We start from the raw sequence: 26,358 nt of genomic DNA, 5'->3' as shown, positions 1-26,358 counted from the left end.
TTCACGCGGCTTCCAGTGGAGAGGGATAGTCGTTCAGTGACTATTCCAATGCGGCATATTGCTCACAATTTCCCCGTGGGCTCAAGGATTCGTCTCCTTATTGCTGGAGGATCTCATCCACAGTTTGCTCGTAATTATGGATCCGGGGAGCCACTTGCTACAGGGACAACCTTGATTACTGTGAAGCACACGGTCTATCATGGCACTCAAGGTATCTCATCCATTGTTCTTCCAGTTGGCTGAGTGTCTTTGGATGAAAAGACGTGGTAGCAACGACGGGCAAAGTTGGGCTTTCGGTTACGGATGGTAAATATTGATGACGATTTCAGTGCATGGAACGTGTAGGTGAGCACTTGGCGGGAGAACTCAACTCTGCGAGCTTAACACTTTATTACATGGCCATATATGCTAGCTTTCTTACTCACTGTTCGATTAATTCTTGGTGTGGCTGAGTATTATGGAAACCGGGTGGGTTCCCGGCGTGGGTTAAAAATGCAGTGAAGGTGTAGTAGTACGCCCCCCCAGCTGTCTGAATAAATGACAAGCATGAGAATACTAAGACCCTAAGTTATAGTAGAGCAGTATTTATTCAAAGCAACTCCAGGCTGTGATAATTGCGTGCCTCTGTGGAGTCGCCTCAGACAAGTTGTAGCGTTTCACGGCTCTTTTAACGTGACAGCGAGTCGGGATTAACTAGGAGATATATTGGTCTAGCTAGACAAGACTAACGTTGCTTGAGTGCTCTTGTTTTTCATGGTAGAGATCGGCAGTTCAGTACAGAGAACGGAATGATGAGAGTTGGGTTGTAGAAACCCGCTGAGGGACTTTTCAAGCCATCGAGGATCGCGCGCGCAACAATCCTTCGTAGGCTCCAGGAAAGTCGCTTACTTCTTGACGGCGCAGTTCCACCGGTTATCGGAAAGACCGGGGGTAAGGGTGTGGGCCACCTTGCGCTCGTAGAGCTGGCAGTTAGTCTGGTAGATGCCGTGGAGGGCGTAGGTGCACCAGCTCTTGGAGCTGCAGAGCTTGATGCAAGCGGCCATGGTGTCGACGTTGTTGTAGGTCTCCTTGGGGGCGGAGGTGTCGTGGTCTGTTTTTGGTTAGTCCTGAAAACGCGGTGATATGGCGAGGTGGTACTCACAGCGGGAGCACCAGATGCGGTACTCCCTGCCGCCGACGGTGGTGTACTTGGTGTGCTGGACGGGGCCTAGGAGAGCAGTCAGTACAGGGCCTCATAAATATCATCTTGGTGACTTACAGCTGGAAGCAAAGAGGTCCTTAGAGTCCTCAGCCTCATTGTTGGCCTTGGCCAGCTCAGCCTGGAGGTTGCTCTCACGGAGGAGGCAGGCAGCCTTCTCGTCCTCGCAGTCCGTGCCAAAGGGGTCCTTCTCCTCGGCGAAAGGATCGTAGACATCCTCCTCAACCTTTTGCATGTAGATGGCGCCAGCACGGGGGATATCTCTGCCACCCTCCTGACCAACGACGCATCGTCGGGTGGGAGGATGGTAGGTGCAGACAGAGCGGCCGGCGTTCTTGCAGAGCTCGGCACACTGCTGCTGGGTGGCGATGTTGTTGTGGACATCTCCCTGGCGGACGATGTCGCACTTGTACTCAACCATGTAGTCGGCGCCTATCATCTCACGATGGCCGTCGACGCACTGGACGGAGGCCTGAGCCTGGACAGCGCCCAGGGCAAAAGTGAGAAGATAAGCCGCCGAAGCCTTCATGGTGAGTGTAGTGCGATGTAAAGTGTTTATGGGTTTGTAGAGAAGAGTGTGTTGTGATGATGAGAAGAAGGTCTGGATGAGAGGGGACATCTGGGGGTTTATATACCATTTTTTATCTATCCTTTGCCGTCTTCCTTCCTTCAAGTCCTGCTGATGATATCATATGTCTTGCATCTCCTTCCTATCTTAAGATTGACAGTCATGTTCACCGCTTCATCCGCGTTATGGCTATGATTGGCAATGCCGTGAACGTCCGTAGTGCCTGTTTTGGTTCATCCTGCAGCTTGTAGGCCTGCTCATACAGGTCACCAAGAGTTACTCCGCTTTCATGCTCTACTTTTGGATCAGGATCTAAGTCATTTCAGGGATATCCTGGACGCTGATCAGTCAGTTGACGTTTGCATTCCTCAAGTGCGACGTATATCTCAGTACCTATCCTCGTTGTTGTCAGTTTGGTAGTATATGTTGCCATCCGTTGGAATACCTCAAACTACGCGATGATGCATACTAGGGCATGGAGATGGATCAGACTCATCTCATCAAACTTGAGGATTGCGGCTATGGATAAAGCACACTCTGGCCTCCAGGAATTTCCATCGTGGTTGCTGAGTGGCATATGGTATTGACAGTTTGAGACATGAAAAAGTCCTCACAGCGCGAACTTAGATTGCCATGGAATCACGTAGGTAGATCAAGAAGTGGCAGGGTCCTATCACTGGATATGGTTGAACCAAGGAAAATATGCTATCACAAACGGGAACAGCATTACGCGCCATGTCTGAACTTTAGCCTGCATGACCCGTGTGACTGTCCACAATCATCCATGGCCTTATTCCTAAGAAGGACTACTATTGAGGTGTTATTCACCGATTGGCCAATGGAAGTCATGACATCTGCGGAGTTGTCTCGGGGGATCCCTCTGTTGATCTGCATGATAGCTTCCCCGAGGGCTTGTTCGAGGCGGAACTGTATCTCTTCAGCTGCGCCTCTTCCAGCCATTTTACCTCAAGAAAAGCCATTTAATTGGTCAGATTAACCTGCAAACGAGCTATCACAACGCCACATCGTCGTGCCGAAGGATTTAGAGAAAATGTCTTGGAACGGCTCTGGCCCGCTCATGTCGGCACTGGGGGACGCAGCGAGCCGTTCCGCAGGCAGATGAAAAAAGCCCGCAACATTCCGGTACCTCTAGAAGAAGATCCTTCATAGGTCACTCGGCACGTCGGGGCATGCATGGCTTGTCTGGCCCGCAAAGTCTCTGCGGCTGGGAATCCAAGTCCCTAAAACAAGGGAGAACAAGACTTAGCGACATCCGGGTCATCCCATCGCCAAGAAAGGGTGCTAGGGAGGACTTTGCGGGGAAAGCCACAATACCACCTTTTGATTGAGTGTCTGGAGTTTGTCGTGATGACATGTGCTCGGATCGGATACCTTAGAACTACAAGAATGCGGAATGCCCAAGGGCGTGACTGTCTCTTGGCAGATCTTGGAATTCGAGATCCGTGGACGCGGGGTAAGGAAAGCTTTTTCGAGTGACGGGAGGAGAGATGTGAGGATTGGGCCATGGAGATGGTTGTGGGTTGTTGAATCATGCATCCACCCGTGGACCGGAAGTGAGACCGGAACAACGAAAAGCTGCTCAAGATTTGCACAGGGTTTCATGAAGCGTATACGTCTCTTATCATTATGCTAGATGGAGAGTTGGCATTATCGGCATTAAATTTGCATAGAGGAGTGCGTAGACTAGTGCATAGACGAATGTATAGACGAATGCATGAGTAGACGAGGTGAAATATGTTCCTATTAAGTACTTCTTTATGCTGCACCCCAAGCCAACTTGGATTGTCCTGACCAGGAGCCTCATGATGGCGAAGGTGCATCGATATAAGACCCGGCCTCTACGCTTTCCACTTCTATATCAAATCTCCCCTGACTGGTGCGCATCACAAAGTCGCTATTTCGCATATCGTTGTTGAGCGTTCGCCCAAGTGCCTTCTCCATTGTATTCTCAATCCCTGCTTTTAAATGGCGATTGGCGATTCTCCTGATGGCGACGTCTTGGTCTACTGTGACCAGCCATTTCTCGTCCACAAGTCCAGCAATGGCATCCCATGGTGCTTCGTTGCTAAGAAGGTAATTCCCCTCCACGAGGCAGACCTGAATCTCAGGTCCTATCGTCAAGCCGTCTGGGACTGGATCCTTTTTCGCATGGTCAAAAGTTGGTGCTGTGATGATTTTGTCGGGCGAGTTTCGAAGCCTCCGTATGAGCTCGACGACTGCATCCCCGTCGAATGTCCAGGGGGCCCCTCTCCGCGCGATGAGTTCCTTGCTGTTTGGCAATGCGCGAAGAGTGTCAAGGGAAAGATGGAACCCATCGGCGGAAATCGATGTGATCAAAGGGCCGTCAGGAAGACCTGCCACGATACGGGCAACTTCCTGCGCAACGGTTGACTTTCCAGATCCCGGAGGACCTGCAATGGCAATAATGACACGGCTATGGCCTTTTGCGCGTTTCTTGTCCCAGATTTGCTGAACGCGATTTATTAACGAGTGGTAGGTTGACTCCATTGTAGGGATGGCCTGGTCGAATCTCGGCTGGAGTAATGTCAGCTCCGGAGAGAACAACAGGGGTTTTTTCCCTCTAACCGAAGCCTCTTCAACTCACTACTCCTGGTTCTAAGGGGTTTCTATTGAGAGGGGGAGAGGGTACTAATGGGAAATATATCCCCATACGGGCGAGTCTTACCACAGGCGGAGAACCTAAACTCGGAGCACTGTGCTCCGATTGAGTCGGGCAATAGATTGGATCGGTCCGAGAGCTACGACTGGTCCACATGGTAATAATATTCAGAGTCGCAATCTAATTCTGCTCGTTATCCAACCCCAACAGTACAGCAAGCGTCGACTTTGCCTTTCGGGATAGCCTTCATATTACCCATTACTGAATGACCTTATTTCTTCTGGCCAATGCAGCTCTCCAATGTCCACGGTCTTTGCCCATTCTTCAACGCCTCAAGCTCATCCTTAAAGTCTTGCTTCCAAGCCTCTTCCAGCCTGGTCGGATTCCAGCCCAACAGCCTCTTTGCTTCTCTCCCTTTCATCAACTTGGTACCTGCCCAGCCTCGCTCAGCCATATCCGTAAGTCCGGCAGTAATCTCGTCAGCGAGTTCCTGCAGGGTCACCTGTTGAATCTCCTTTGAAGAAGGCGTGCCTTCACGAGGCAATATTCCCTCTGCGAATGCCACATCCAAACAGTTCTGCATGATCTCCAACTGCAAGGCTCGTCCGGTAGCCGGAAAGATGATTCCATTATTTCCGCTAGGAATATAACCAATACCGCGGTCCTCCCTTTCCAAGATAGTGCGCGTCAAGAGAACAAAGACATCGGCAAGATCCTCAACATGAACCCAGTCCCAGACTGAGGTCTCATTGAGTTTGAAGCCGTGCCCGTGCTGGATGACGTAGCGCATTATGATTGGAATAATAATGCCTTGTTGATTGAATAGTCCCGTTCCAGTCCCAAAAATGATTGGTGTGTTCAAACTGACTGCCTGGACGCCAGTTTCTTGGGCTGTTGACAGCACACGGACCTCGGTGGTTCTTTGAGGATATGGCTCGCGTGCGTCTTCAGCCTTCAAGAATTCATAGACTGCGTTGCCATCCGTGTCATCCCATTCCCTATCCGGATACGCTTCCTGAGTGAGAGGTCGATCGGACAGATTGCTACAGCCAGATATATGCAGCATCCAAGGCGGTGAAGCACCTGGCTTGACCCGACGAGCAAGGCCCTTGACGAAGGCTTCAGCTCCATCGGTGATGAACCCTGAGCCCGTGCTGATGATAATGTCATAGTTGGAAGCAATGTCACTGATGAATTCGACATCGTGAAGACCTGCCCACTGAATAGGATTGACGCGATCACCATAAGCTGAGCGAAGTTTATCGGCAGCGTCCTCGCTTCGGACAAGTAGGTCAAAAGTGAGGGTTTTCAGAACCTCATCCTGGGCTTTGATGAAATGATCGAGAACAGTGCCGCCGACATAGCCGGTTGCGCCTATGAGAAGAATGGCCTGAGTGGACATGGCTGCCGTGATGAATGCAGAAACAAGATGTGATTGAAATGACTGAGCGAATTTGGGAAACTGGAGGGGTAAAGTGTACAGGGATGAATATCAACCGAGGTCGCTATCATACGTTCACCACTCGTTCATTGGACCACGTATCGCCGCCTCTTTTAGCGATTGGACAGCCTTGACAGGCCTTGTACAGTAACCGGGGTAACACGTGATGAACGGCGGAAGATAAGTATTGATGGGATCCCGACGCCCCACAAACTCGCACCTCTTTTTATATTGCGCCTTTTTAGCATGGCCAATAATACCAGCCCAGATCCGGGCTCAAGCCCGGAGCCGACGGTTCCAGCTCAGCCTTTGCCATCAGAAGGTCCCCTAGAAGTTGACGTGGGTCTTGAAATAAACATTATCTCCTCTTCTCTAATGACTTTACAGGATGATGATGCGCTTGATCGTGACTCCACTTACAATCCCTCGTGAGTTATTCTTAGGCCTGCCCTCTCCTTAAACTGACCACCATCCTTTATGAAGAGAAGGTTCTATCAGCGAAACTTCTTCGATCCATTCGAGCATTCTGGACTACAGGTGAGTACTCAGAGTATTATCACAGTTCCTAGCTCAATGAACATCTGACACGGTTTTCTCCATCAGATACAAGGTAACATCTTCTCGACGCATTAACTATCCATTTCACTTACTGATAAACTGCTAAGAACGGGCGACGGTACCACGCATTCCGCGAGGGTGCGTACTTTGTTGTAGGTGGCCTTTACACCACCTGATTGCCCGACACTGACCTGAACTGCCCCAAGCCTAATGACGAAGAAGAGCAAACGCGGATGGACCTGGTTCATCACATCTACTCCCTGATTCTCGATGGTAGTCTTTACCTGGCACCCATCGGCGATAACCCTCAACGTGTCTTGGATTTAGGAACTGGTACTGGTATCTGGGCGATAGACTTTGCCGAGTGAGTTTATGCTGCTGTCTTTCCACAGTCTTGCCGATAGTACCGGCTCTGACATGATAATATTCTTTAGTGACTTTCCATCAGCCGAAGTTCTTGGCACTGACCTGAGTCCTATTCAACCCGAGTGGTATAAATACCCACCCCCTTGGTGCGAAGAGATGCCAACCATGAACTCATTGCAGGACACCACCCAACTGTGCTTTCGAGGTGGATGATTTTGAAGCCGAATGGCTATACCACACTCCCTTTGACTTTATCCACGCACGCGAACTGGAAGGATGCATCGGCGATGACGACCGATTTTTCCAACAGGCACTGCATCACTTGGTCCCTGGTGGTTACATAGAGATGCAAGCTGTCGCTGCTCCTTTCTTATCTGATGACGGCACCGCGGAAAAGGCCGTCAACGCACAGCTGTGGCTAAAGACTCTTTGCGAAGGATCTGCCAAGTTTGGAAAACCGATTGATTGTGCCCCCATGTGGAAGGACAAAATGATAGCTGCAGGGTTTGAAGACGTGCAAGAGGAAATACGCAAGGTACGTGATTCCAAGCCACACGCTTCAGGCGCAATACTCAACTGTTATATCAGATGCCCCTCGGCGCGTGGCCTAAAGATCCAAAGCTCAAGGAGATTGGCAAGTTTCAGGCTATCCAGGAAGCCCAGGCAATCGAGTCGTATACACCTCAGATATTTTCCAGCGTTCTTGGGTGGACTCAGGAGGAGATACAGGTCTTTATGGCAAAGGTCAAAAACGAGATCAAAGATCCTAGTATCCATTTGTATCTTCCTGTTCACTTTCTTTGGGGAAGAAAACCTAGACTGTAGGGCTAGGCTAATAAGCATTATTTGAGCGACATTCTCACCTGAAGTTTACGTTATCTACTCTGTTATAGGCTCGGTACGGCCGGGAGGCTCAACATAACTTAAGGGATAAACTGCAGCATAAAGATCATCCCAGCTTATCGTGCTACCATCGGAGCTCATGAAGTACATATTCTCCCTAGCCTAGCCAGACATGACCGCTTTATCCTTGTGGCCGTTCTCCTCAGTGAGAGTCTTGGTGTTCTTAAACCTCCAGGCGGGGATCTTTCGCTCGTAAAGCTCGTCGAGCTCCCAGTAGGTTCGGCCATAAGTCTAAAATCTGTTAGCCAAAGCCTGATTTGCATCTACGTGACGTACCTCGGGATAGAAGAACCACAACAGGATCGTTGTAGGAACCAACATGCCAGCCCATACATAGACGGCCTTGATACCCATATTCCCTGCATCAGGGCTAATCATGTACGAAACGGACCACTGAAAGGCAACACTGGTACTTCGTTAGCTTGAACGGGAGCGTCGATGTAAGGGCAACCCACAAGCCGATGCCATAACAGCCCAGGTTGAAGGACGTTGTCTGAGCTCGGAGACGAGGAGTCGAGGTTTCTCCGGCTGCGACGAAGCCAATGGGCCCAGCTGAGCAGCCGTAGCAAATTACCCAAAGCAACAAGAAGGCAAGAGCAGCCTTATCTGATGCGTCTGATTTGAAGAAGCCGGTCGTTCCAAGTCCGACATTGAAGACCATCATGAAGAAGCATCCACTGAGTGAAGACATTAGCACTTGGAAACAAAAGTAGGCACAGATAACGGTTACCCGATAAGAAGGGGCCTGCGTCCGATATACTCGCATGCAATCAGTGACGAGGAAATAGTGACGATGAGGAGAACAAAACTAGCAAGATTTAGCGGGACTGTTCGGGCAGGTGTTGAGCCCGTACTCACGTAATAATGGTAACAACAAACGGGTCTTTAAGGCCCGCAACTTTGAAGAAATACTGTGAACTGGGTCAGCCTCCGCAGCGCCAGTCACTAGCCGAGTAAATACTCACTGTCGAATACCCGAATACGATCGGGGCACCCGCAGCCCACTGGCTGCAAATACCCAAGCAGCCTGCGAATGTCCTGCGCCAGTGAGCACGCTGGAAGATTTCCAAGAAGGACGACTCGTTGGCTGTCTCGTTAAACTGCTTTCCTGCCTCGTTAAACTGCTTTTCTGCCTCGAGACCATGCTGGATAACACGATACTCGTGGTCCTGAACGAACGTCATCAGCGAGCTTCCGCAACTCTCTTCTTTCGAACACATACCACATCATAGCCGGGCGCAGTCCCATACAGCTTGATCATGCAGCTCTTCGCTTTCTCATGGTCGCCCTTTCGAGCGTGGTAGAGGTGGGATTCGGGGACGAAAAAGATCAGAATGATGAGGACCTGTCAGAACGGGAAAATACGTTAGCCGGAGGGAGAGAACTAGGGGGTGTCAATCTCAGGTAGAGCATACTCCTGTGAAGATGAACTCGGTAGCGATCAAAGGCCTCCACTTGGTTGGCTGGTAAACATCAACGAGCTGAGTAGCGACGGCACTAATGAGCTGGCCCAAGGCGATGAAGAGCTGGTAGGCACCAATCATCAAACCTCGAATCTGGAACGGCGATAGCTCAGAGACGTAAGTGACGAGGATGGACTGAGCCAGACCAACGCCTAAACGGACGAGCACGGCAGCTCCGAGCCAGCTCTTCCAGTCGAATGCTGCGATCTGGGCAACCGAGCCACCGAGTAGAATCACGATAGCACCCATCATGGCTGGCCTGGAAATACCGGTTAGTGGAAAGGGCGGATTACTTTTTGAAGTGGACAATATACTTTCGGCCGAAGCGGTCAGCGAAGTAGCCCGCTGTAAACATGCCCAGAGTCTTGGACATTTCCGCAAATCCCTGCCAATACGAGATGACTTTGGCGCTGATAGCCGGTTCGCCGTCGAGGGTCGTGTCGGCCATCTGGTTGATGAAAGCCTGCATGGGAATAACGTTGCCGGGAACCTGCTGCTGGAACTGTAGAACACGTACATCAGCCCTGGCCTTGCTCGTCTGAACCGAAGTGTACTTACCCCGTCGTTGAGGGCTGCCCAATTCAGGATCAAGCAGAAGATGGTAGTCCTCCAGAAGACTTTGGCCACCTCCCATTTCCCGAGAGCTGAGAGGCATGTTAGACTCGCGAACCGTAGATGGCCCGGATGTGTCAGTTCAACTCACAAGCATACTTGGTCTCCAGGACCTCGCCTCCTTCTACATTTCCCACCACATGTTCAACGTGACTGCTATCTTCAGAAGGCTTGACGGCAGGTTGGGCTGAATCCTTGGGACCCATGTTGGCGATTTGGATAGATGTGTGAACTGAGAATCGTGATAAGGGATGGATAAGTTGGAAGGTTGATCCAAATGGAGCGGTTAGAATTACAAACGTTCAAACGTCTACTTATACTGTAGAAAGCCACATGGTGAGTAGCGCCACCGAGCTGAAGTTGCCCCGGATTTGACCCCATGGGTCTGGGGAAGAGGAACTTTTCATCCTGTGGGGGATAGACCTTCCCGGTTACCGTTAGACCGGAAGCCGGTAAGCTCTGGGGATAGACCAAGGAGACAGCCATCGGAGCACTGTACTCCGAACACTAGGCCAGTGCTTAACCCATTTCCGAGGGCTTTCTAGCTTGAGCTACGCACTAACTTGGAGTTTCACTCCATAATACTCTCCATGCTGACTCGTGGCTCGAGGGAACCCCTGCTTTGCGCAAGGGCCATAGGCCTCGGGCGACAGTTGTCCGACCTTCAGTGTGGTGTACAGTAGTTAGCGGGCAAACCGCACCTGAAACTAGTTCCCCTCATCCAGAAGCCAATAACAGCTTCATTACCTTTGCCACCATCGTGTTGCCTCCTTGTGTCTTTCGATCTGGGGTACCAACGAACTGGGCCTGTCTCATGGCGTGACATGTTGAGGCTAACCGCGGAAAAGCTGCTGGTGTAGTTCATGCTCAGACTATCCGATAATCTTCATCAAGTAGACAAGCCGACAGTCGCCTATGAGTCGAAGCATATTCGTCTGAGATCCAAAGACGGACCAGTTCTCCCGACAGCCGTACGGATACTCACTCTTGGCCATGCTCTACATACGATGTTGATATTGTTCCAAGCGACCTTTTCAAGGGAACTGTTGGATGATCTGCTATGATGGCTAGCACCTCTGAAAATGGATGTGCCGTGCCGTGACGGATGTCATGTTATCCTGTCGTCTCTTGACATGCAACCCGGACCGGAACTTGCGATCTCGGTCGGTGGGGCCCCGAATTGAGCCCCATGCTGCCCCGGCCGGCTGTGCTCCGAGCCGGAACAAGAGAGGAAAGAGAACAGCGTCACTGGAAGATCCAGTCTTGACAACAGGCCATAAAGCATACCTCATTCAGACCTAAGGTGGTGCTGTCATCTACATGCGAATTTCCCCTCTCCCTTTCAATCATAGTCAGCATCGTCTTCGTTCCATCCCGGTCACACTCAGGATGTCTCCAAGCGCAGAACTGGATGCCCGCGAGGCCCTCACCCTTCGCAGCGTCCCAATGATGATTTTCAGCAACGGCAGTGCTTCCTCCATGACTCCGCCACCAAAGTCAGCACTCGAGTCCGATCCCGCCGTCGGTGCACAGAAGAGGTTCTCCGTCACCGGAAACGCCGTTGTTACTGGGGGCGCCGGCGTCCTCGGTCTCCATGCTTGTGACGCCCTCCTAGAGCATGGCCTAGAGGGTCTCATGATCTTGGACGTCAACCCTGCTCAGTCGCAGGAGCAAATCGCCAACTTGCAAAACAAGTTTCCTAGAGCCAAGATCATGGCGCTCAAAGTCGATGTCACGGACGAGAATGCTGTCAACGCGGCCATGGAAGAAACGGCCCGGGTTCTAGGATCCATCGACACTGTGATCTGCTTCGTTGGTGTTGTAGGGTGCGTCGAGACATTGGAGATGCCAGTTCCTCAGTGGCGAAAAATCCTTGATATCAACACCACCGGCTCTTTCATCTGCGCCCAGGCCGCGGCTCGACAGATGGTGAAGCGAGGGAGAGGAGGGTCCATCGTGTTTGTGGCGTCCATCTCTGCCCATCGTGTCAACTATCCTCAGCCCCAGGCAGCATACAACGTGAGCAAATCAGCTCTTCTCATGCTCAAGAGTTGTCTCGCTGCCGAGTGGGCTCGATATGGGATTCGGACGAATAGCATTAGCCCGGGATACATGGACACTATCCTGAATGAGGGAGATGGGATCGCCGAGCACCGTAAGATCTGGGCTGAGCATAACCCTAGCGGGAGAATGGGCGCTCCTTCCGAGCTGACGGGGACTGTCGTGCTTCTTGCCAGCTCGGCAGGAAGTTACATCAATGGTGCTGACATTGTTGTTGATGGAGGTGGGATTGTTCTGTAATTAGAGCGAGTAACTACGTGAAACACATTGCCAAATCCTTGGTTGTTCAAACAAACCATACATTTTGCATCTACCATGCTTGTAGAGAACTTGACCAACCTCGGACATATTATCCTAGATCGGCCTTCCGCATAAGAACTGTGCAGGACCCAGAATATGATGTCGTTACCCCGTCAGGTGAGGGGAAGAAGGGCTTCGATCCTCGTTCGGGCGACAGTGCTCCGATGCGGGGTTGGGTCCTCACCAAGTACCTGCTAGAGCCAACTTCTTAGTTGAGGATCTCAATATTTCAAGGGCTGTCAATGTGTAGTCCATCAGCTCCAGACTCGCTAGCCTTTGCTACCATCTTGACTTTCGAATCAAGATGAGCCAAACAGTGAGTAAACTATGAGCCCAACCGCCATTGAAATTCCCGAGTCTCATGTCCTGTCAGAATCTCTCTTGTGTCCTCTATGGTCCCGGCAAAGCCCGTTTTGAGGATCGACCGGTCCCATCCCTCAAAGATCCCCACGATGTCATCATTCGCATTTCCTACGTCGGCGTCTGTGGCAGTGATGTGAGTTTCACCCAAAAACATGACACCGTTTAGATGCTCACCTCTTCAGGTTCACTTTTGGACGGATGGCGGCTTTGCGAGAAAGGTTTCCGAGGACCAACCTCTCGTCATGGGCCACGAAGCATCCGGCATTGTTCACTCGATTGGGCCTGATGTTACGCTTCTCAAACCCGGTGACCGCGTAGCTATCGAGCCTGGGTTCTCCTGCAGAAGATGCAAGCAATGCAAAGATGGAAGATATAACCTCTGTCCTAAGATGAAGTTCGCCGCAGATCCTCCCCTTACGCAGGGTACACTGTCTCGCTTTTTCAGCATCCCCGAGGACTTTGCATACAAAATTCCCGGTTCTCTCAGTCTTGAAGAAGCCGTTCTCGTCGAGCCTCTGGCAGTTGCTGTCCATGGTATTCGCCTTGCAGACCTTGAGGTTGGGCAGCGTGTCCTGGTACAAGGCGCTGGGACCATTGGTCTCCTCACTGCTGCGGTCGCAAAGGCGTACTGTGCGAGGCAGGTATACATCACGGATGTTAACCTGGACAAGATCACATTCGCAAAGAAATATCTGGAATGCTCTGCGTTTGTCCCGGATCTCGGGTCAACGCCAGAGGAAAACGCAGCCAGGTTCAAGACTGAGACGGGACTCGACGATGGCGTTGAAGCAGTCCTAGAATGCACCGGCGTTGAAGCATCGACTCAGACTGGGCTTCTTGCCCTCTCCACCGGTGGTGTTTTTGTTCAGGTCGGGCTGGGGAAGCCGGTGCAAGCGATTCCTATTCACGCCATGTCTGAGAAGGAAATCGTTCTCAAGACGTCATTCCGTTATGGGGCTGGTGACTACGAAATCGCACTCGAGCTGCTTGAGTCTGGTAAAGTCTCTGTGGGGCCTTTGATCAGCAGTATTATGCCGTTTGAAAAGGCAACCGAAGCCTGGGAGAAGACCAGGAAGGGTGAGGGGATTAAGAACTTGATCCGGGGGGTACAGGATTGAGTCCGTGGCATAACATCAGCACTTCATAGTCTTATTATTATCTCCTGCTGCCAAATTTAAACCAGCCATATGCCCTGTTACTATCTGTCTATCGGCTCAGTTACCCCATCAAGGGCCGGGCTTCTACTATAACAAAGAACACAATAATGCCCTGTTAGATTCAATCCTTTTCCAACAGACGCCAGACGTCTAGTGGTGCGGTGATGTTGTCCATATAAGCCTGACCCTCAATAGTCGAACTTGGGGCAACAGCAATTCCTGCCCTGGGGATTTGAAGGAGTGCGATGAAGAACCTCAAGTAGGAAGCTCAAAATCAAGCTTACCTCTATACAATAAGAATTCTAGAATATTCCCCTCGCACCTCAGGTTGCAGAATCATAATTTGTGCCTGGCGCGCGTGCTCGTGGTCACGTCTTCCCTGCGATGGGACTTTTTAGGCATCATGATTTCTTTGCAGTTTGAGATAGGTACCCTAAGGCAAGACATATCCGCCATCGATCAGGATATCGCTTCCCGTCATGTAGGTAGATGCATCGCTAGCGAGGTACAAATAGAGACCCTTAATCTCCTTAACGTGCCCCTGTCTCCCAAATGCCGACATGCGATAAGCCTCATTGATCGCCAGAGGGCTCGCACCCATCTTCGTATCAAAGAACCCAGGGGAAACAATATTGACGCGCGCAAACTCCCGCCACTCTCGAGCGAGTGACTTGCCAAAGTGCGTAATGAAAGCCTTGGTGGCATTGTAAACCGGTTGATCCGTGGGGACGTTTACGATGTGAGCGCTCATGCTAGAGGTGATGATGAAGTTGCCGAAACCTTGACGCTTAAAGATCTCGCCGGCGTACTTGGCTGTGAATACGACGCCGTCCACTAGGCGGGAGTTAGTTGAGCTCAAGAGCTGGCAGAGACTCGCTTACTATTTACAGATAGCTGCTTCTTGTATTCGTCGATCGTCTGCTCTAGAATCGGCTTCGAGATTGCCATTCCTGTGTAGTATTCACCATTAGCCTCAGGGTGCCACGAATAACCTGTCATGGGTACTCACCCGCGTTGGCGACGAAAACATCAATCTTTCCAAAGTCCTTCAGCACAGTTTGGAGAGTCTCCTGAACTTGGCTCACATCCGAAACTAACAATGTTGTTAGGATTGACCTGAATTATCAGCATCTCATGGTGCGTACCGTCGACCTTATAAGCAGATGCTTTAACTCCATGCTGATTTACCAAGTCCTGGGCCCTGTCGACAGCGGCGGTGTTTCTGCAGATGTTATAGTTGATGCGTTGCAACGAGGCCCCAAGGGTACATACGAGTTATACCACAGGGCAACATTTCCGCCAGCTTCAGCCATGGCTGTAGCCACAGCCAGACCAATTCCGTCAGCAGCACCCGTGATAACGACGACCTTGCCGTTGAGGCGGAGTTGCTCAACAGCGTTGGACGGGGTGTCTGGGAAGGGCTTGGGGAATCCCTCCCGGACCTTGGCGCAATCCTCGAATGTCATGGACATAGTGGCGGTTAAAGTTAATTTGGTGAAGAATTTCCTGGTTTCGCTAGATGATTTCAATTAAGAAGGAGAGAGTTGATGAATTCTCTGGTTATATGTTGGGCGACGTCGTGTCATCTGACCCACGTCGGAGCTCTCTGCTCCGATACCTCTGTTGATCCAACCACAGAGCTCCGATGTTTCTCCCCCTCCGTTTCCATCAACATCTGAAGAGGCAACCTAGTCCATCGGGCGACAGTCAGCCGCCCCCCGTTACCTCGCCCTTGCATCAGCAAACAACGGCCCCGGCCCAATACCAGGACCTCCGCAACGCCCCACTCGGTGCTCAACCCCCGAGCCGATCGAACATGAGTCGTCCCATGGGGAGGGATGGGCCACGGCTCCAAGTCAGCCGAGCCTGTATCCACTGCCAAAGGCGCAAAACACGCTGTGCGGGGAGCAACAATGGCCAAAGAGCTTGCAGTTACTGCTTGAGCACTGGGAAAACGTGTAGTTTTGACCAGCGCCCGGATCGAACCCCGCTCACTCGCAAAAACCTTGATGACGCTGAGACGCGTTGCATGCAGTTGAGGTCGCTTCTAGAGAAGTTCAATCCTGGCTTGGATATTGACGCCGAGATCGCAGCATTCGGTAGTAGTTCTGATGTTGTACAAGATTCGCCCGATGGCGTTGAAGATGGCGTGGCTCGAGAAGATTATGAGTGGAATGAGGCCTCATCGCACGTCTCGCCCGGTTCCTCAGCTATGCACAAGGATGGCATGGCAATTCTACCTAGCCTCAATGCTGGATATCTCGGTAAGCTCCTTCCGTCGCGCATCCGACTTGAGCTGATCCTGTTCGCATCAAGGCCGAAGCTCAGGGTCCGAGATCCTTCAAGAGGTTACGGCCTTACTCCCGCCATCCACGATTCTATCACCCAGTGGCAGTGATGAATCCCACCCGCTTCCCGCCCAGCCTGCTGCGAGAGGCATTGGCCCTGACCCTCCACAGCTTGCATCTTTGGCTATCATCAACACGTTGATTGATGGTTATTTTCGCCTGTACAACACCTCTTACCCAATTCTCCACGAGCCAACATTCCGAAGCGAAGTCGCCAACCGAGACAGGGTGTGTGCCAACCCGACCTGGCGTATAATATATTATATGACTCTGGCCATTGGGAGCTGGCTGCTGGACAATAACACAACTCCCGAACAATGCCCGTTTTACTCTGCTGCTAGATCACGTATCTCGATGCAGGTATTTGAGGCCGGTACTATCAGAACTGTTCAGGGTTTGCTTCTGATGGGCAACTATCTGCAAAAGCGAGACAGGCCGAATACTGGATACAGTCTCATCGGCCTTGCCCAAAGGATCGCATTCGGGATTGGTTTGCATCGGGAAAGGCCGTCGGCTGAGGACAAGGTCGTGTTCGAGCGGCATCGACAACTGTTCTGGGTCGTCTACTGTTTTGATAGTGGTTTCAGCATCACCACTGGTCGCCCAATGGCAGTTCTTGAGGGTTTTATAGATCAAGCTCTACCCCGGAACATTGACGACCAAGTGAGTCATCATCTTGCGAATATGTTCCTAGAATACTAACACGGCTGGCCTAGGACTGTGATAATTCATCCGTTGTGCCGGCTCCTGTCAACTACCCTACCACTTACTCCGCCCTCATTGCTCAAGCTCAGCTAGTCAGGATTGCAAACGGGATTCACCACGAGTTCCTCTCCGCAAAGACGGCCAACCAAAAGATGGAATACCAACTGGCTGAGATCATGGCCCAGAAGCTGGACGTGTGGAGAGACAACCTCCCGACATACTTTACTAGCCCAGATGTCCCGGCCTGGTTTCTGGGCCCGCGGTCAATCGTTTTGTGGAAAGAGCAAAACTTGCGCATTCTACTATGGAGGGGAACCAAGAAGGTTCACCCATATTTGCCAAGTCGCATGGATGCCAGGAGTCGCTGCCTTGACGCCGCGATGGAGACTATACAGTCCATCTCCTCCTTTGTCGCGTCCTATGAAAGTAGCCTGCACCCTGGAATCGTTTGGTATGGGACCTACTTCATCTTCCAGGCAATCCTCGTACTCGAAGCCAGCTGTCTTGGCCGAGATGGCCAACCTGACCAAGATTTCCCGTGCGACTCTGGGGGCTGGGAGGCCTCAATATCTGCCGCCACCCAATGTCTTGAGTCACTTGCCCGAAGGAATAGCTCCGCTGCCCTCTGCCTCGAGTTCATTGAGAGAATTCATCGTTCAGCCGGATCGAAGGCTAGAGAAATGCCTGGTACCCAGATGGACTCTGCGCAGCAAGCCACGGATGGTGTCCTCACCTATGACTATCTTTTTGATCCGACGGCTTGGACGTCGGAAATGGACAACATCGCCACTGACCCAGTTTTACGGGAGCTCATCGGCGAGGCCTTTTTGGACTTTGAGGCTGTACCAACTGTGGCTTGTGACCTCGACTTGTCTGTTTGACTCAGCCACGTCTCCGCAGCGCTCAGGACGTGTTCGTGGAAACCCGGGCGCCACCTCCCCCTCATGATACAACTCCTCCTCAACGAATTTTCTTCAGGCGGCGGCTTGATCATGTTTATACGATTAATAAGAAAATAATCCTCAGGCTATTCAAGGGCCTATTATCAACACAAATAAGGTACTATATTTACGTACTTTAGGTCTAAGCGTACAGGGTAAGTAGATATAAGTAACTTAGGGATCTAACCCGCTATTCTTTCAAGCTGCATCTCTTTACCTATATTCCTAGAAATATTATCCTTACGAAATAGGTGAATTCTTACTCAGTAGCAGGAGTTTGACTCCCACTATTGACCAGCATCTTGTGTTAGGCTGCAGCTGGCTAAGTCGAGGCGTAATCCGGCACATTCCGGTGTTGTGCTTTGACAGCTAATGTCACTAAATCAGCCTCACACATGCGCACGATACTATCGGGATCTTGGATTTATTTGCCGATCAGACTAAACTTGTTCCATTATTTTCGTGTCGTTCGAGCACTGTCTTTGGCTTCAAGACATTCGCACTGGCGTGGTTTGGTTCAAGCATGTCGACCCCTCTCTATCAACCCCTCAACACTACGAACGCCGAGATCAGGCTCATTGGGATTCTTCCGGAAGGATTCAGCATGATTACTATCCCTCTTCACAGCGCACCGAAATATGCAGCACTCTCATACGTTTGGGGTGACCCTCATAACCAAGAAACGATCGTCCTTCAAGGCCGCAACGTCCAGGTTGGGGCGAACCTTGCCTCATTCCTCGCCCGGATTCGGCGTGGCCAGCCAGGCCAGGATCACCGCTTGCGCAATTCGCTCCATCGCCTTCATCAGCTAGCCAATTCGTTAATTCTCACCATTGTCCTCCAACGCTATAGCACCTGCGCTTGGACAAACCGCCTGGGTCTCCCATTGCGCAATCGACTGCGTCTCGACTACCAGCTGGCCCAGTGGTTAGTCGTGGCCGTCATTCGCTTCTTGTTTCGTCAAAAAAGTCATTCTGAGCCCCAGGTAGAGGAATTCGATGTGGGAGTCAGCTACTTTTGGGCGGATGCGATATGCATCAACCAACAAGATATCAAGGAACGTACCCAGCAGGTGCAACTGATGGGTCAGATTTACGGTTCCGTAGAGACTGTCTACTCTTGGCTTGGCCCGAGGGATCAGTCGCTGGCCTTTGAATCCATCAAACGACTTGCTCGTCTTTGCCGGCTACGGGATCCCGAGGCTGGCGAGAGAAACAGAGAGACCCACAAAGCGCGCCGCATGCCCCCTAGGGAGGCCTAGAGGGCTTCGCTCTCCCCGTCGCTAGATACACCACCCCCTAAGGAAGGATAACGAACAACTAGAGAAGTACGGACCCTATGTAACGTTAATGGCATAGTTTGAAAAAAAAAATTAGCTACTGAAGTGAAAACAGAGCAAACTGGATAAAGCCGAGGCATACTAAACTTCGTCGACTCAATCTGTGATGATCCTACTTTACCTGGCGTTCTTTCTAACCATATATAGATGGCTATGACGAATCGGCCACATTATGAATGACCGTCAACTCCAAAACTATGAACCTTACTAGTGTAGGCCACCAAGCAAATAATCATGACAGCAACACGACTTTTACCTACGGTCGCCGACCCTCATTCGCCTGCAGGTAAAGGATCTAATTCATTGCGATATCTAAGACTCAAGAGGCCAAGGTAGACTAGCGCTATTTGTTCAGCCAGTCAGTGGCGGGTGGTATAGTTGAGACTGTCAAGGCCGTTCCTATGACACTATTCCCGCTGGGTGTGAGGCACCTTTGGCTAGCTAACAGTCTCGATTCTATTTATCACCGAGACACCATTTCCAACACCCCACTGGAGCTTCTTTACAATTGCAACATCAACACTAACCCGGCCCCTGCAGCAGCCATGATGGAAACAGCCATCTTCCCAGCGCCACTGCCAGCCGATTCGGCGGAGGACGACGCACCAGCCGTGGAAGTTGATCCAGAAGTCCAAGTCGTGGCTGGCTTTGTTGCCTGAACCTGAATGGCTGAGACCATGGCCGTGGCTGAGGGCACGTACGAAGTGGACGTGAAGGAGCATTGCGACATGATCTTATCGACATCTATTACTCGATTATCAGCAATCTACATCTAGCCATCCTCAAACGTGCCATCTCAAGCGTTTATACCTTCCGTCTTCTGGCTATTCTGAGCCATGCAGCTCGCGCAGAGCGCCATCACGGCAGCAACGTCGAAGCTCTTATTCGTGCAAATACAGTTCGCCTCGATAGTCTCATCAGCCTCGTCGCTTTCGCGGAGGCGCAATTTCCTTCTTTTGTCGTTATCTTTGTCCGCTTCGTTTGGGTCGACGTCGCATGTATTGGTGAGATCGACAATGGGCTGGCAGATCGTCTTGCATGCTGATGGTACATCACCTGCACCGAGCTCTTCTGCCAGGGTAGCAGGGATGACTGCAGCCAGGCCAGCGAGAAAAATGGTGGGATGCATTGGGAGAAGAATGTGCTGAAGTAGTAGTAAGACCCGGAGAGTTGATTGATCTGAGTTGGATCTGATATTAGGGGTATCAACTCGAGAGAAGCTACGTCCTTTTATACTCAACACAACATATATACAAGTTAACAGCCCTGAGGAATGTCACCGTTCGGGAGTCCCGGTTAGCCAATAGTAACCGGCCTAAGTCAGACTGGTTGATAGGCGTCCCCAGCGTTGTCAGTGATGTTTGAGCTATTTCAGGGCTTGAAACAGATCCAATGTCTAAAAATACCTACAGCCATCTGTAGCTCTATATAGAATAGATACCAGGAGCTACCAGTTTCGTCGAGACGTGAGACAGCCGCCACGCCATTCTGTTCCGTAGTCCCCTGGTGTTTGAGATAATATATTATGAGTCTCCTCGTTGAAACGAGTGTTTGAGAGTCCGGGCGCCTGAGCTTTTTGTATTTTATTTTAAGCCTCACTAGCACAAGTCTTCGCTACGTTGATTAATTCTAAAACGTATCCCTTGAGCTAGCCAAGTGCTAAGACGATGGCGCTCAGACTCCCCAACGGCTTAGTAGGGTAACAAAGGGCAGTCCTCGTCGCACCGTCGTTTAACCCCGCGAAACATCCGGAGTATCAAACAACTAGCCCTAGCCGAGGGCAGCAATATCGCCAAGAGAGCAGAATGGCCAAACACTCAGGCCATCCCCGCAATAAGCTACCCTACAACTTAGTCGTCGCGCAGGAGATATTGGAACTCCTAAATGAGGCAACAATCAGAGAGGTGTTGAATCCCGGAAGTGGTCAGGAGAGAAAAAAAGGAAGAAAAAAAGGTTCGTGGTAGAGCCCTCAGGCAGCTACGGCATGAGGGTATTACGGGATCAACCAGCATAGGATTACCCTTAGCCCGAGGAGGAAGACGAGCTTGATGAGAAAGAACTGGAGATGAGAAGCACCCGCGTCATCCCGGACCCCTCCAGGCGGTTCACCTACACTGAGACGACAGTGGATGCTGTCACTTTACCATGCCCGGCGGTGACCCCTTGCGCAGCTGGAGCAGAAATGGTTTGGGGCACCTTCGATGCGTGATGCTGAAGTGAATGAAGGAGAGCGGACGGAATCATCCTTGGTGAGGCAAGGCATCCGGCGGGAGGCCAATAGAGCATATGGTCACCCCAACGTGGTCGAAGGGACGACTCTTGGCCAACTGGCCGATGCACTCTTGGAAGACCTCGACACATTGAGAAGACAGGAGGATCAGGAGCGGCCTGTGTTGTTCGTTGCGCACAGCGTGGGAGGCATCGTGGTCAAGATGGCGCTGGTCAAGGCGAGTCGGAATCCTACGTATGAAGGGATTTGGAGGATCTGCTACGGTATCGCGTTCTTTGGTAGGCGACTCTGATACTCTTGAGTTTTGCACACGTGCTGACGACAAAACACAGGCACTCCGCTCTAAGGCTCTAGCTATGTTGCAATGCCGAGTCTGACACTCAGTATCCAGCGTCTTCTTCAGCGCTCGAGCCCTTTGCCGATTTCGCTCGCTGACGATCTGCGTGTGGGAAACAGCTTTCTCCTCCATATCTGTGAAGACTTCAAGGCCATCTCTAATGACTTCCGTATATGGACCTTCTAGGAGATAATGGACTTCTGACTATGCGGTAGCGGGTTCGGGCGCTGTCTACTTCACTGCGCCCCTCACGCCCATTAAGTCAGCCATCTTGGGCTTGCGGCAAGATCACTTATCCGTCCAGATCTACCGGGCCCGCGGCCGCGGCGCCAGCCCCCGGATCTCTCATACAATAGTCGAAATTCCCATCCGCATTGTTACCCCAGTACTTGGGAAACTTGATCTCCGGACCAACACCGCCCAAAACGTGTACGTGAAGAGAAACACGAGAATCTGCGTGCCACCATCGAGCGCGGCCGCCAGGACGTAGTTGTACTTGACGAACCAGTCTGGCTTCCATCGACGGAGCCAAAATTGGCTCGCGAGGCCGATGGCAAAGTATGAGATCATGGAGGAAGAGATCCCAACGCTAAGAATCCCCGCGTATGCGAGGATGATAGGCGTGTTGATCTTGGAGAAGCCGATGATGGGATATGCCCGATGAAGGGTGTGAAAGATGAGCGACGGGAAGAAGCCGAGGAGCAGGCCGATGGGCACGAGACCGTAGCGGGAGCCCGGGGAGAACATTTCCTTGGCTAGAGCTCCCCATGCGATGGCCTAGGTGGTTAGTTCCAGTCGAGGATAAGCAGCGTGAGTGGGCGACGTACTTGGGAGTTGAACTGCTGGATGTTTTGGCCGGACCAGATATTTGTACCCTGGATGGACAAAAGAATGTCCCTCTGGTTGGTGGTAATTTCGACCATCATGATGTAATTAACAACAGCACCAACCAGGGTCCCGACGACCTGCGCGCAAAAGGTCGCTTTCGGCGGGAGCTTCGCATACTGCCCAAACTTTAAATCCTGCACCATGCTGATGCCATGAATGACCGAGTTGTACCCAAAGAGCGTAAAATGCATATTTGCCAGCGGCTGGCCGGGATGGAGGTAGCCCCCAATCATCTGCACGATCTGCTGCACGTTCCCCCTGGTATCCCGTGAGTGCGACCTGCGCGCCGAAGAAGAGGATAAAGGTGCCCGCCACGGCGAGGCTGGCGAAGAACCCGTACCAGGGAAGAGTCGACTTCGCTGTGTATACGGCGATGAGACCCATGATGACGGACAGAATGAGAATGCAGGTGTACCACCAGCTGGGGCACTCGGGATATCTCAGCATTAGTTGGTAATGGGGATCCTTTTCCCCGTCGATGTCTCGGCTGCTATTATCCCGAGATTGCCAGAAATTCAGGTTCCAGGATCGCGGCGAGAGCAGCTACCGAACGCTGCTGGGTGAGAGGAAGGAGTACCCAGTCTTGAGATCATCCCAGTTCCAGAGCAGGAGATGGCTGATGGTTGCAGTGACGGCAAGGTTGGTCGTAAAGAGGAACATGGCATAAGTCCCCGCGAAGAAAGGAAGCCCCTCAGTTTCCAGTGCGGACGGCAGCAAAACATTCTCATCGTTGAGGATTTCCGTCTGGTTGTACAAGACATAGTTGGAACTCGTCGAATCTTGAGAGAACAGCAGCTGGGAGAGGAATGGAAAGTCTTGAGCTCGCCATACATTCCCATAGTAGACGCCGAGGAAGAGGAAGATGCAGATGATATACCCGACCAGGCTGTTTGTCAGGGTCGCGAGCGGCGTCCACCACGGCTTACTGGAGATGAACTGCCAATCCAGCCCTAGCGATAGCACGCCGAGGCCTTCGTTACCGTTGGATCCGCCAAAGATGTTGGTGAAGATCAGACTGTCTTGCTTTGCTAAGCAAAAGACGCTGACGCTAGTCAGGATTGGCATGACGCACTCGGGCAGGACCTCCCAGAAGAAGGCAGCAATAAGGATCCACAAAAAGAAGCGGAGGCGGTGCCTCGTCTCCCTGCGGTCGCGATGGAGTGTCTCGAGCAAGGTGTTCATCGGCAGGAGGCTGGGCCAGACCATCTTGGTCGGATACAACAAGACCCGGCGCAGCAGCCCGGCAAAACCATACCCCACACACTGCGAGGAGACGACGACGAGGATGGAGACGAGAAAATTTGGAGCACTGTCGTAGAACAGCCTCTGGACGGCAATGACCTCGACGGCAAGGGCGGTCTGGGCCCCCGACGATGCGATTACGACCATGGCTGCGTGCTCCTTCATATTGACCGGGTGAGGGTTGAACCACCGCCCGACGAAACATGTTTTCGGAAGAGCCCACTCCAGGAAGGTGCCGAAAATGTAGCTCAGGAGGGCGAGGAAGATGTTGGATACGTCTAGTGTGACGGGTCGAAAGAAGTAGATTGTCTCCATGATGGCACCGAAGATGTCCAGGCCAGTCCCTACGAAACAAATCAGGAGACGCCGTCGAGGATTTGAGAGTGGACTCGCCGATGAACCACATCCGGAAAGTCCATGGATTGAGCAAAGGGTCATCGTCGGCATGGATCACCTTTGTCACCAAGTCTTTCTCGCTTTCGATCACGTCTGGCTTGGCGGACCACCTGGCCCCATCGTCCGGGAGGCTTTCGTCCTCGAGAGGAGCCAGGGTTTTCTCAGCGGAATCGTGCGAAATGCATAGTCGAGTCAAGGTAGTGCGAAAGATGCCGGGTTTGGCTGAAGGCATCTGGAGAGACGCCATCTACTCGACTTGGACTGCGTTTTGGGGGGGGGGAACTTGTAACATAAACAGCGCCAGCGCTGCAGTGAAGAGATGGAAGAAGAAAAGGACAATGGAATGACTGCTTGCAGCGAGTCCGGATAGTGGTTCAACAGCCGCATAACTAAAATATATACCTGGGGATTGCACCTCAGAGGCGATCCAAGTAGATTGCTCCAAGTCATCGTTCTCTGCCGTGAAAAGGCCGATGTTGAAAGTTCATAGTGATAACTATTAATAGGCGCTATACGTATTGAGCCTGAATTTGTTGCACATACACAAAACAAGGCGTCACCAAAGCGTACCAGGTCTGTTTTCATGCAAATAGTCCGCAACATATATAATTGATAGCAACTTGACTAATGAAACGGCCCGGCGTTTTATCAAACGAAACCAGCCCCCAGTTCCCCGACCCCAACCGCCACTAGCCATCCCACGCCGTCCTCTCCCATCCAATACGTCAGCCACGACGCTTCAGCCGCACGAGCTGCTTGAAGAAACATTTAAAAGCGGTTCACAGTTCGACATTCAACAAACCTCAAGCCGGCTTCTCTACCGTCTCATTAATGCCCATCCTGATAACCATCCCCATCCTCCACCATGGCGCAAGCTGACGTGGTTGCCTTCAACATTGCCACATTCCTGGCGGCCCTGTTCCTCCTCGAGTTCGGCGCCGATAAATTCATCGACCATACGGCCATAGTTGCACGTCGTACGGGACTTTCTGAGACCGTTGTTGGGCTCCTCACAGCCGGCGGGGAGTGGGAAGAGGTAAGCGTTCAGCGCACTTTATCATGGACTGCCGCTGATGAATGGCAGCTGGCGGTTGTTGTAGCGTCCCTGGCGCGGGGTCGCTCATCACTGGCCATGGGCAACGTGATCGGTGCCGCCATCTCGAACATCCTGGGCGCCTTCTCGCTCGGCCTATTGTCCTTTGAGGGGGGCAGGGCGGTTCAATTTGATAGGAGCGCGCGGATATACTCACTCGTGCTACTCATTCTGACGACCTTGGTCACGCCAATTATCTGTTTTCCGACCCATGTCACCTGGGAGGTGTGCGGTCCTGTTCTCATCGGCACGTTTGGAATCTATCTCCTGCTCGTGGGCCTGGCGATTGGGCGAGGGGTCCTCACGGCACCAGAAGATTCCGACTCGGACAACGACAGCGACGGCGACGGCGACGCGGACAGGGACACTGACAACGACCGCGGCGACAGTTCTGATGCAACAAGCGTCGTGGGCCGAGTCGAGGCTACAGAGACGGATCCACTCATCATCAACCCCTGCGTGCCAAAGGTGGGAGCCTCTAGCCCAGGTAACCACCCAGAAACCACACCTCATCCTGTTCCGTCGTGGCGACGCAGACCCCACACGCTCAGGTACCACGGCCTCTACCTACTCCTCGGATTCCTCGCCATTTGTCTCGCCGGCTACATCCTCTCCCAAGCAGCGACAAACATCACAGACCAGTTTGGCACCTCAGACGTCCTCTTCGGTGTCGTCATCCTCGCCATCGCCACCACGCTGCCCGAGAAATTCGTCGCTGTCATAAGCGGCTACCGCGGACACCCCGGGATTCTCGTCGCGAATTGCGTTGGCAGCAACATCTTCCTCCTGGCGCTGTGTGTTGGCATTGTCATGGTTGACACTAGGGGTGCTCTGGATGGAGGTAACGTGACGATGCCCGAACTGGTGACTCTGTGGGGGTCGACGCTGGGTTTGACCCTGACAGTCTGGTTTGGGGCCAAGTTTTGCCGCTGGATTGGCGTGGGCATGCTGGGTGGCTATGTTGCTTTCATTGTGCTCGAGGTCATAGTTATCCATGGTGTCGCGGATTAGATGAGGTGTTGCTTCTGCATAAAGTCAGCATCTCCCGCCCAAGCCACGACATTTCGTTCAGTGGGCTAAAGCTCTACAATTCGGCATTTGTTGCCGATCGAGGTTGCACTCGGGGCGCCAAGGCCACCGCTTTTGAGTTGGTTAGTTATATCGGAAAGTAACCACTAGGCCAAAAAGCATGGCGCGCCACTTTAGTT

The 26,358-nt window shown here is 52.0% G+C and overlaps 14 protein-coding genes across 14 annotated transcripts; 6 read left to right on the top strand and 8 right to left on the bottom strand.

Annotated features, from left to right (window-relative positions):
* Nucleotides 1-884: 884 nt before the first annotated feature.
* On the bottom strand, nucleotides 885-1,727 carry MRS44_014264 (uncharacterized protein; the record flags this gene model as incomplete). Its single annotated transcript, XM_046283079.2, has 3 exons — nucleotides 885-1,090; nucleotides 1,142-1,207; nucleotides 1,259-1,727. 3 exons carry the CDS (start codon nucleotides 1,725-1,727, stop codon nucleotides 885-887), a joined length of 741 nt encoding a protein of 246 aa, XP_046124201.1.
* Nucleotides 1,728-3,587: 1,860 nt separating this feature from the next.
* On the bottom strand, nucleotides 3,588-4,295 carry MRS44_014263 (uncharacterized protein; the record flags this gene model as incomplete). The annotated part of the gene is made up of 1 exon (XM_046279807.2): nucleotides 3,588-4,295. The coding sequence occupies one exon, from the start codon at nucleotides 4,293-4,295 to the stop codon at nucleotides 3,588-3,590; it is 708 nt and encodes a 235-aa protein (XP_046124202.1).
* A 383-nt stretch (nucleotides 4,296-4,678) lies between these two features.
* MRS44_014262 (uncharacterized protein) lies at nucleotides 4,679-5,809 on the bottom strand (the record flags this gene model as incomplete). The annotated part of the gene is made up of 1 exon (XM_046277961.2): nucleotides 4,679-5,809. One exon carries the CDS (start codon nucleotides 5,807-5,809, stop codon nucleotides 4,679-4,681), a length of 1,131 nt encoding a protein of 376 aa, XP_046124203.1.
* Nucleotides 5,810-6,094: 285 nt separating this feature from the next.
* On the top strand, nucleotides 6,095-7,699 carry MRS44_014261 (uncharacterized protein; the record flags this gene model as incomplete). The annotated part of the gene is made up of 9 exons (XM_065618343.1): nucleotides 6,095-6,187; nucleotides 6,236-6,276; nucleotides 6,334-6,385; nucleotides 6,514-6,558; nucleotides 6,613-6,770; nucleotides 6,841-6,897; nucleotides 6,953-7,307; nucleotides 7,361-7,551; nucleotides 7,666-7,699. The coding sequence occupies 9 exons, from the start codon at nucleotides 6,095-6,097 to the stop codon at nucleotides 7,697-7,699; spliced, it is 1,026 nt and encodes a 341-aa protein (XP_065474415.1).
* Nucleotides 7,700-7,777: 78 nt separating this feature from the next.
* On the bottom strand, nucleotides 7,778-9,956 carry MRS44_014260 (uncharacterized protein; the record flags this gene model as incomplete). Its single annotated transcript, XM_065618342.1, has 11 exons — nucleotides 7,778-7,906; nucleotides 7,952-8,081; nucleotides 8,131-8,352; nucleotides 8,406-8,483; nucleotides 8,534-8,586; nucleotides 8,641-8,844; nucleotides 8,898-9,020; nucleotides 9,091-9,397; nucleotides 9,453-9,640; nucleotides 9,697-9,782; nucleotides 9,842-9,956. The coding sequence occupies 11 exons, from the start codon at nucleotides 9,954-9,956 to the stop codon at nucleotides 7,778-7,780; spliced, it is 1,635 nt and encodes a 544-aa protein (XP_065474414.1).
* Nucleotides 9,957-11,139: 1,183 nt separating this feature from the next.
* Nucleotides 11,140-12,051, top strand: MRS44_014259 (uncharacterized protein; the record flags this gene model as incomplete). The annotated part of the gene is made up of 1 exon (XM_046279169.2): nucleotides 11,140-12,051. The coding sequence occupies one exon, from the start codon at nucleotides 11,140-11,142 to the stop codon at nucleotides 12,049-12,051; it is 912 nt and encodes a 303-aa protein (XP_046124206.2).
* Nucleotides 12,052-12,415: 364 nt separating this feature from the next.
* MRS44_014258 (uncharacterized protein) lies at nucleotides 12,416-13,592 on the top strand (the record flags this gene model as incomplete). Its single annotated transcript, XM_065618341.1, has 3 exons — nucleotides 12,416-12,427; nucleotides 12,485-12,607; nucleotides 12,657-13,592. The coding sequence occupies 3 exons, from the start codon at nucleotides 12,416-12,418 to the stop codon at nucleotides 13,590-13,592; spliced, it is 1,071 nt and encodes a 356-aa protein (XP_065474413.1).
* A 472-nt stretch (nucleotides 13,593-14,064) lies between these two features.
* MRS44_014257 (uncharacterized protein) lies at nucleotides 14,065-15,103 on the bottom strand (the record flags this gene model as incomplete). The annotated part of the gene is made up of 5 exons (XM_046277964.2): nucleotides 14,065-14,465; nucleotides 14,513-14,581; nucleotides 14,641-14,724; nucleotides 14,777-14,853; nucleotides 14,904-15,103. 5 exons carry the CDS (start codon nucleotides 15,101-15,103, stop codon nucleotides 14,065-14,067), a joined length of 831 nt encoding a protein of 276 aa, XP_046124208.1.
* A 173-nt stretch (nucleotides 15,104-15,276) lies between these two features.
* Nucleotides 15,277-17,565, top strand: MRS44_014256 (uncharacterized protein; the record flags this gene model as incomplete). The annotated part of the gene is made up of 3 exons (XM_046268557.2): nucleotides 15,277-15,895; nucleotides 15,948-16,642; nucleotides 16,696-17,565. The coding sequence occupies 3 exons, from the start codon at nucleotides 15,277-15,279 to the stop codon at nucleotides 17,563-17,565; spliced, it is 2,184 nt and encodes a 727-aa protein (XP_046124209.2).
* Nucleotides 17,566-18,148: 583 nt separating this feature from the next.
* MRS44_014255 (uncharacterized protein) lies at nucleotides 18,149-18,886 on the top strand (the record flags this gene model as incomplete). Its single annotated transcript, XM_046277965.2, has 1 exon — nucleotides 18,149-18,886. The coding sequence occupies one exon, from the start codon at nucleotides 18,149-18,151 to the stop codon at nucleotides 18,884-18,886; it is 738 nt and encodes a 245-aa protein (XP_046124210.1).
* A 437-nt stretch (nucleotides 18,887-19,323) lies between these two features.
* Nucleotides 19,324-20,093, bottom strand: MRS44_014254 (uncharacterized protein; the record flags this gene model as incomplete). The annotated part of the gene is made up of 3 exons (XM_065618340.1): nucleotides 19,324-19,363; nucleotides 19,492-19,708; nucleotides 19,775-20,093. The coding sequence occupies 3 exons, from the start codon at nucleotides 20,091-20,093 to the stop codon at nucleotides 19,324-19,326; spliced, it is 576 nt and encodes a 191-aa protein (XP_065474412.1).
* A 1,111-nt stretch (nucleotides 20,094-21,204) lies between these two features.
* Nucleotides 21,205-22,803, bottom strand: MRS44_014253 (uncharacterized protein; the record flags this gene model as incomplete). Its single annotated transcript, XM_065618339.1, has 4 exons — nucleotides 21,205-21,665; nucleotides 21,921-22,308; nucleotides 22,359-22,535; nucleotides 22,591-22,803. The coding sequence occupies 4 exons, from the start codon at nucleotides 22,801-22,803 to the stop codon at nucleotides 21,205-21,207; spliced, it is 1,239 nt and encodes a 412-aa protein (XP_065474411.1).
* A 159-nt stretch (nucleotides 22,804-22,962) lies between these two features.
* MRS44_014252 (uncharacterized protein) lies at nucleotides 22,963-23,976 on the bottom strand (the record flags this gene model as incomplete). The annotated part of the gene is made up of 1 exon (XM_065618338.1): nucleotides 22,963-23,976. One exon carries the CDS (start codon nucleotides 23,974-23,976, stop codon nucleotides 22,963-22,965), a length of 1,014 nt encoding a protein of 337 aa, XP_065474410.1.
* A 946-nt stretch (nucleotides 23,977-24,922) lies between these two features.
* On the top strand, nucleotides 24,923-26,161 carry MRS44_014251 (uncharacterized protein; the record flags this gene model as incomplete). Its single annotated transcript, XM_065618337.1, has 1 exon — nucleotides 24,923-26,161. The coding sequence occupies one exon, from the start codon at nucleotides 24,923-24,925 to the stop codon at nucleotides 26,159-26,161; it is 1,239 nt and encodes a 412-aa protein (XP_065474409.1).
* Nucleotides 26,162-26,358: the final 197 nt, after the last annotated feature.

Source organism: Fusarium solani (assembly GCF_023522795.1).
Source record: "Fusarium solani strain SB1 chromosome Unknown bctg00000010, whole genome shotgun sequence".
Classification (NCBI taxonomy): Eukaryota; Fungi; Ascomycota; class Sordariomycetes; order Hypocreales; family Nectriaceae; genus Fusarium; species Fusarium solani.
Note: the sequence above shows the minus strand (reverse complement) of the source record. Positions and strands in the feature narration are given on the sequence as shown.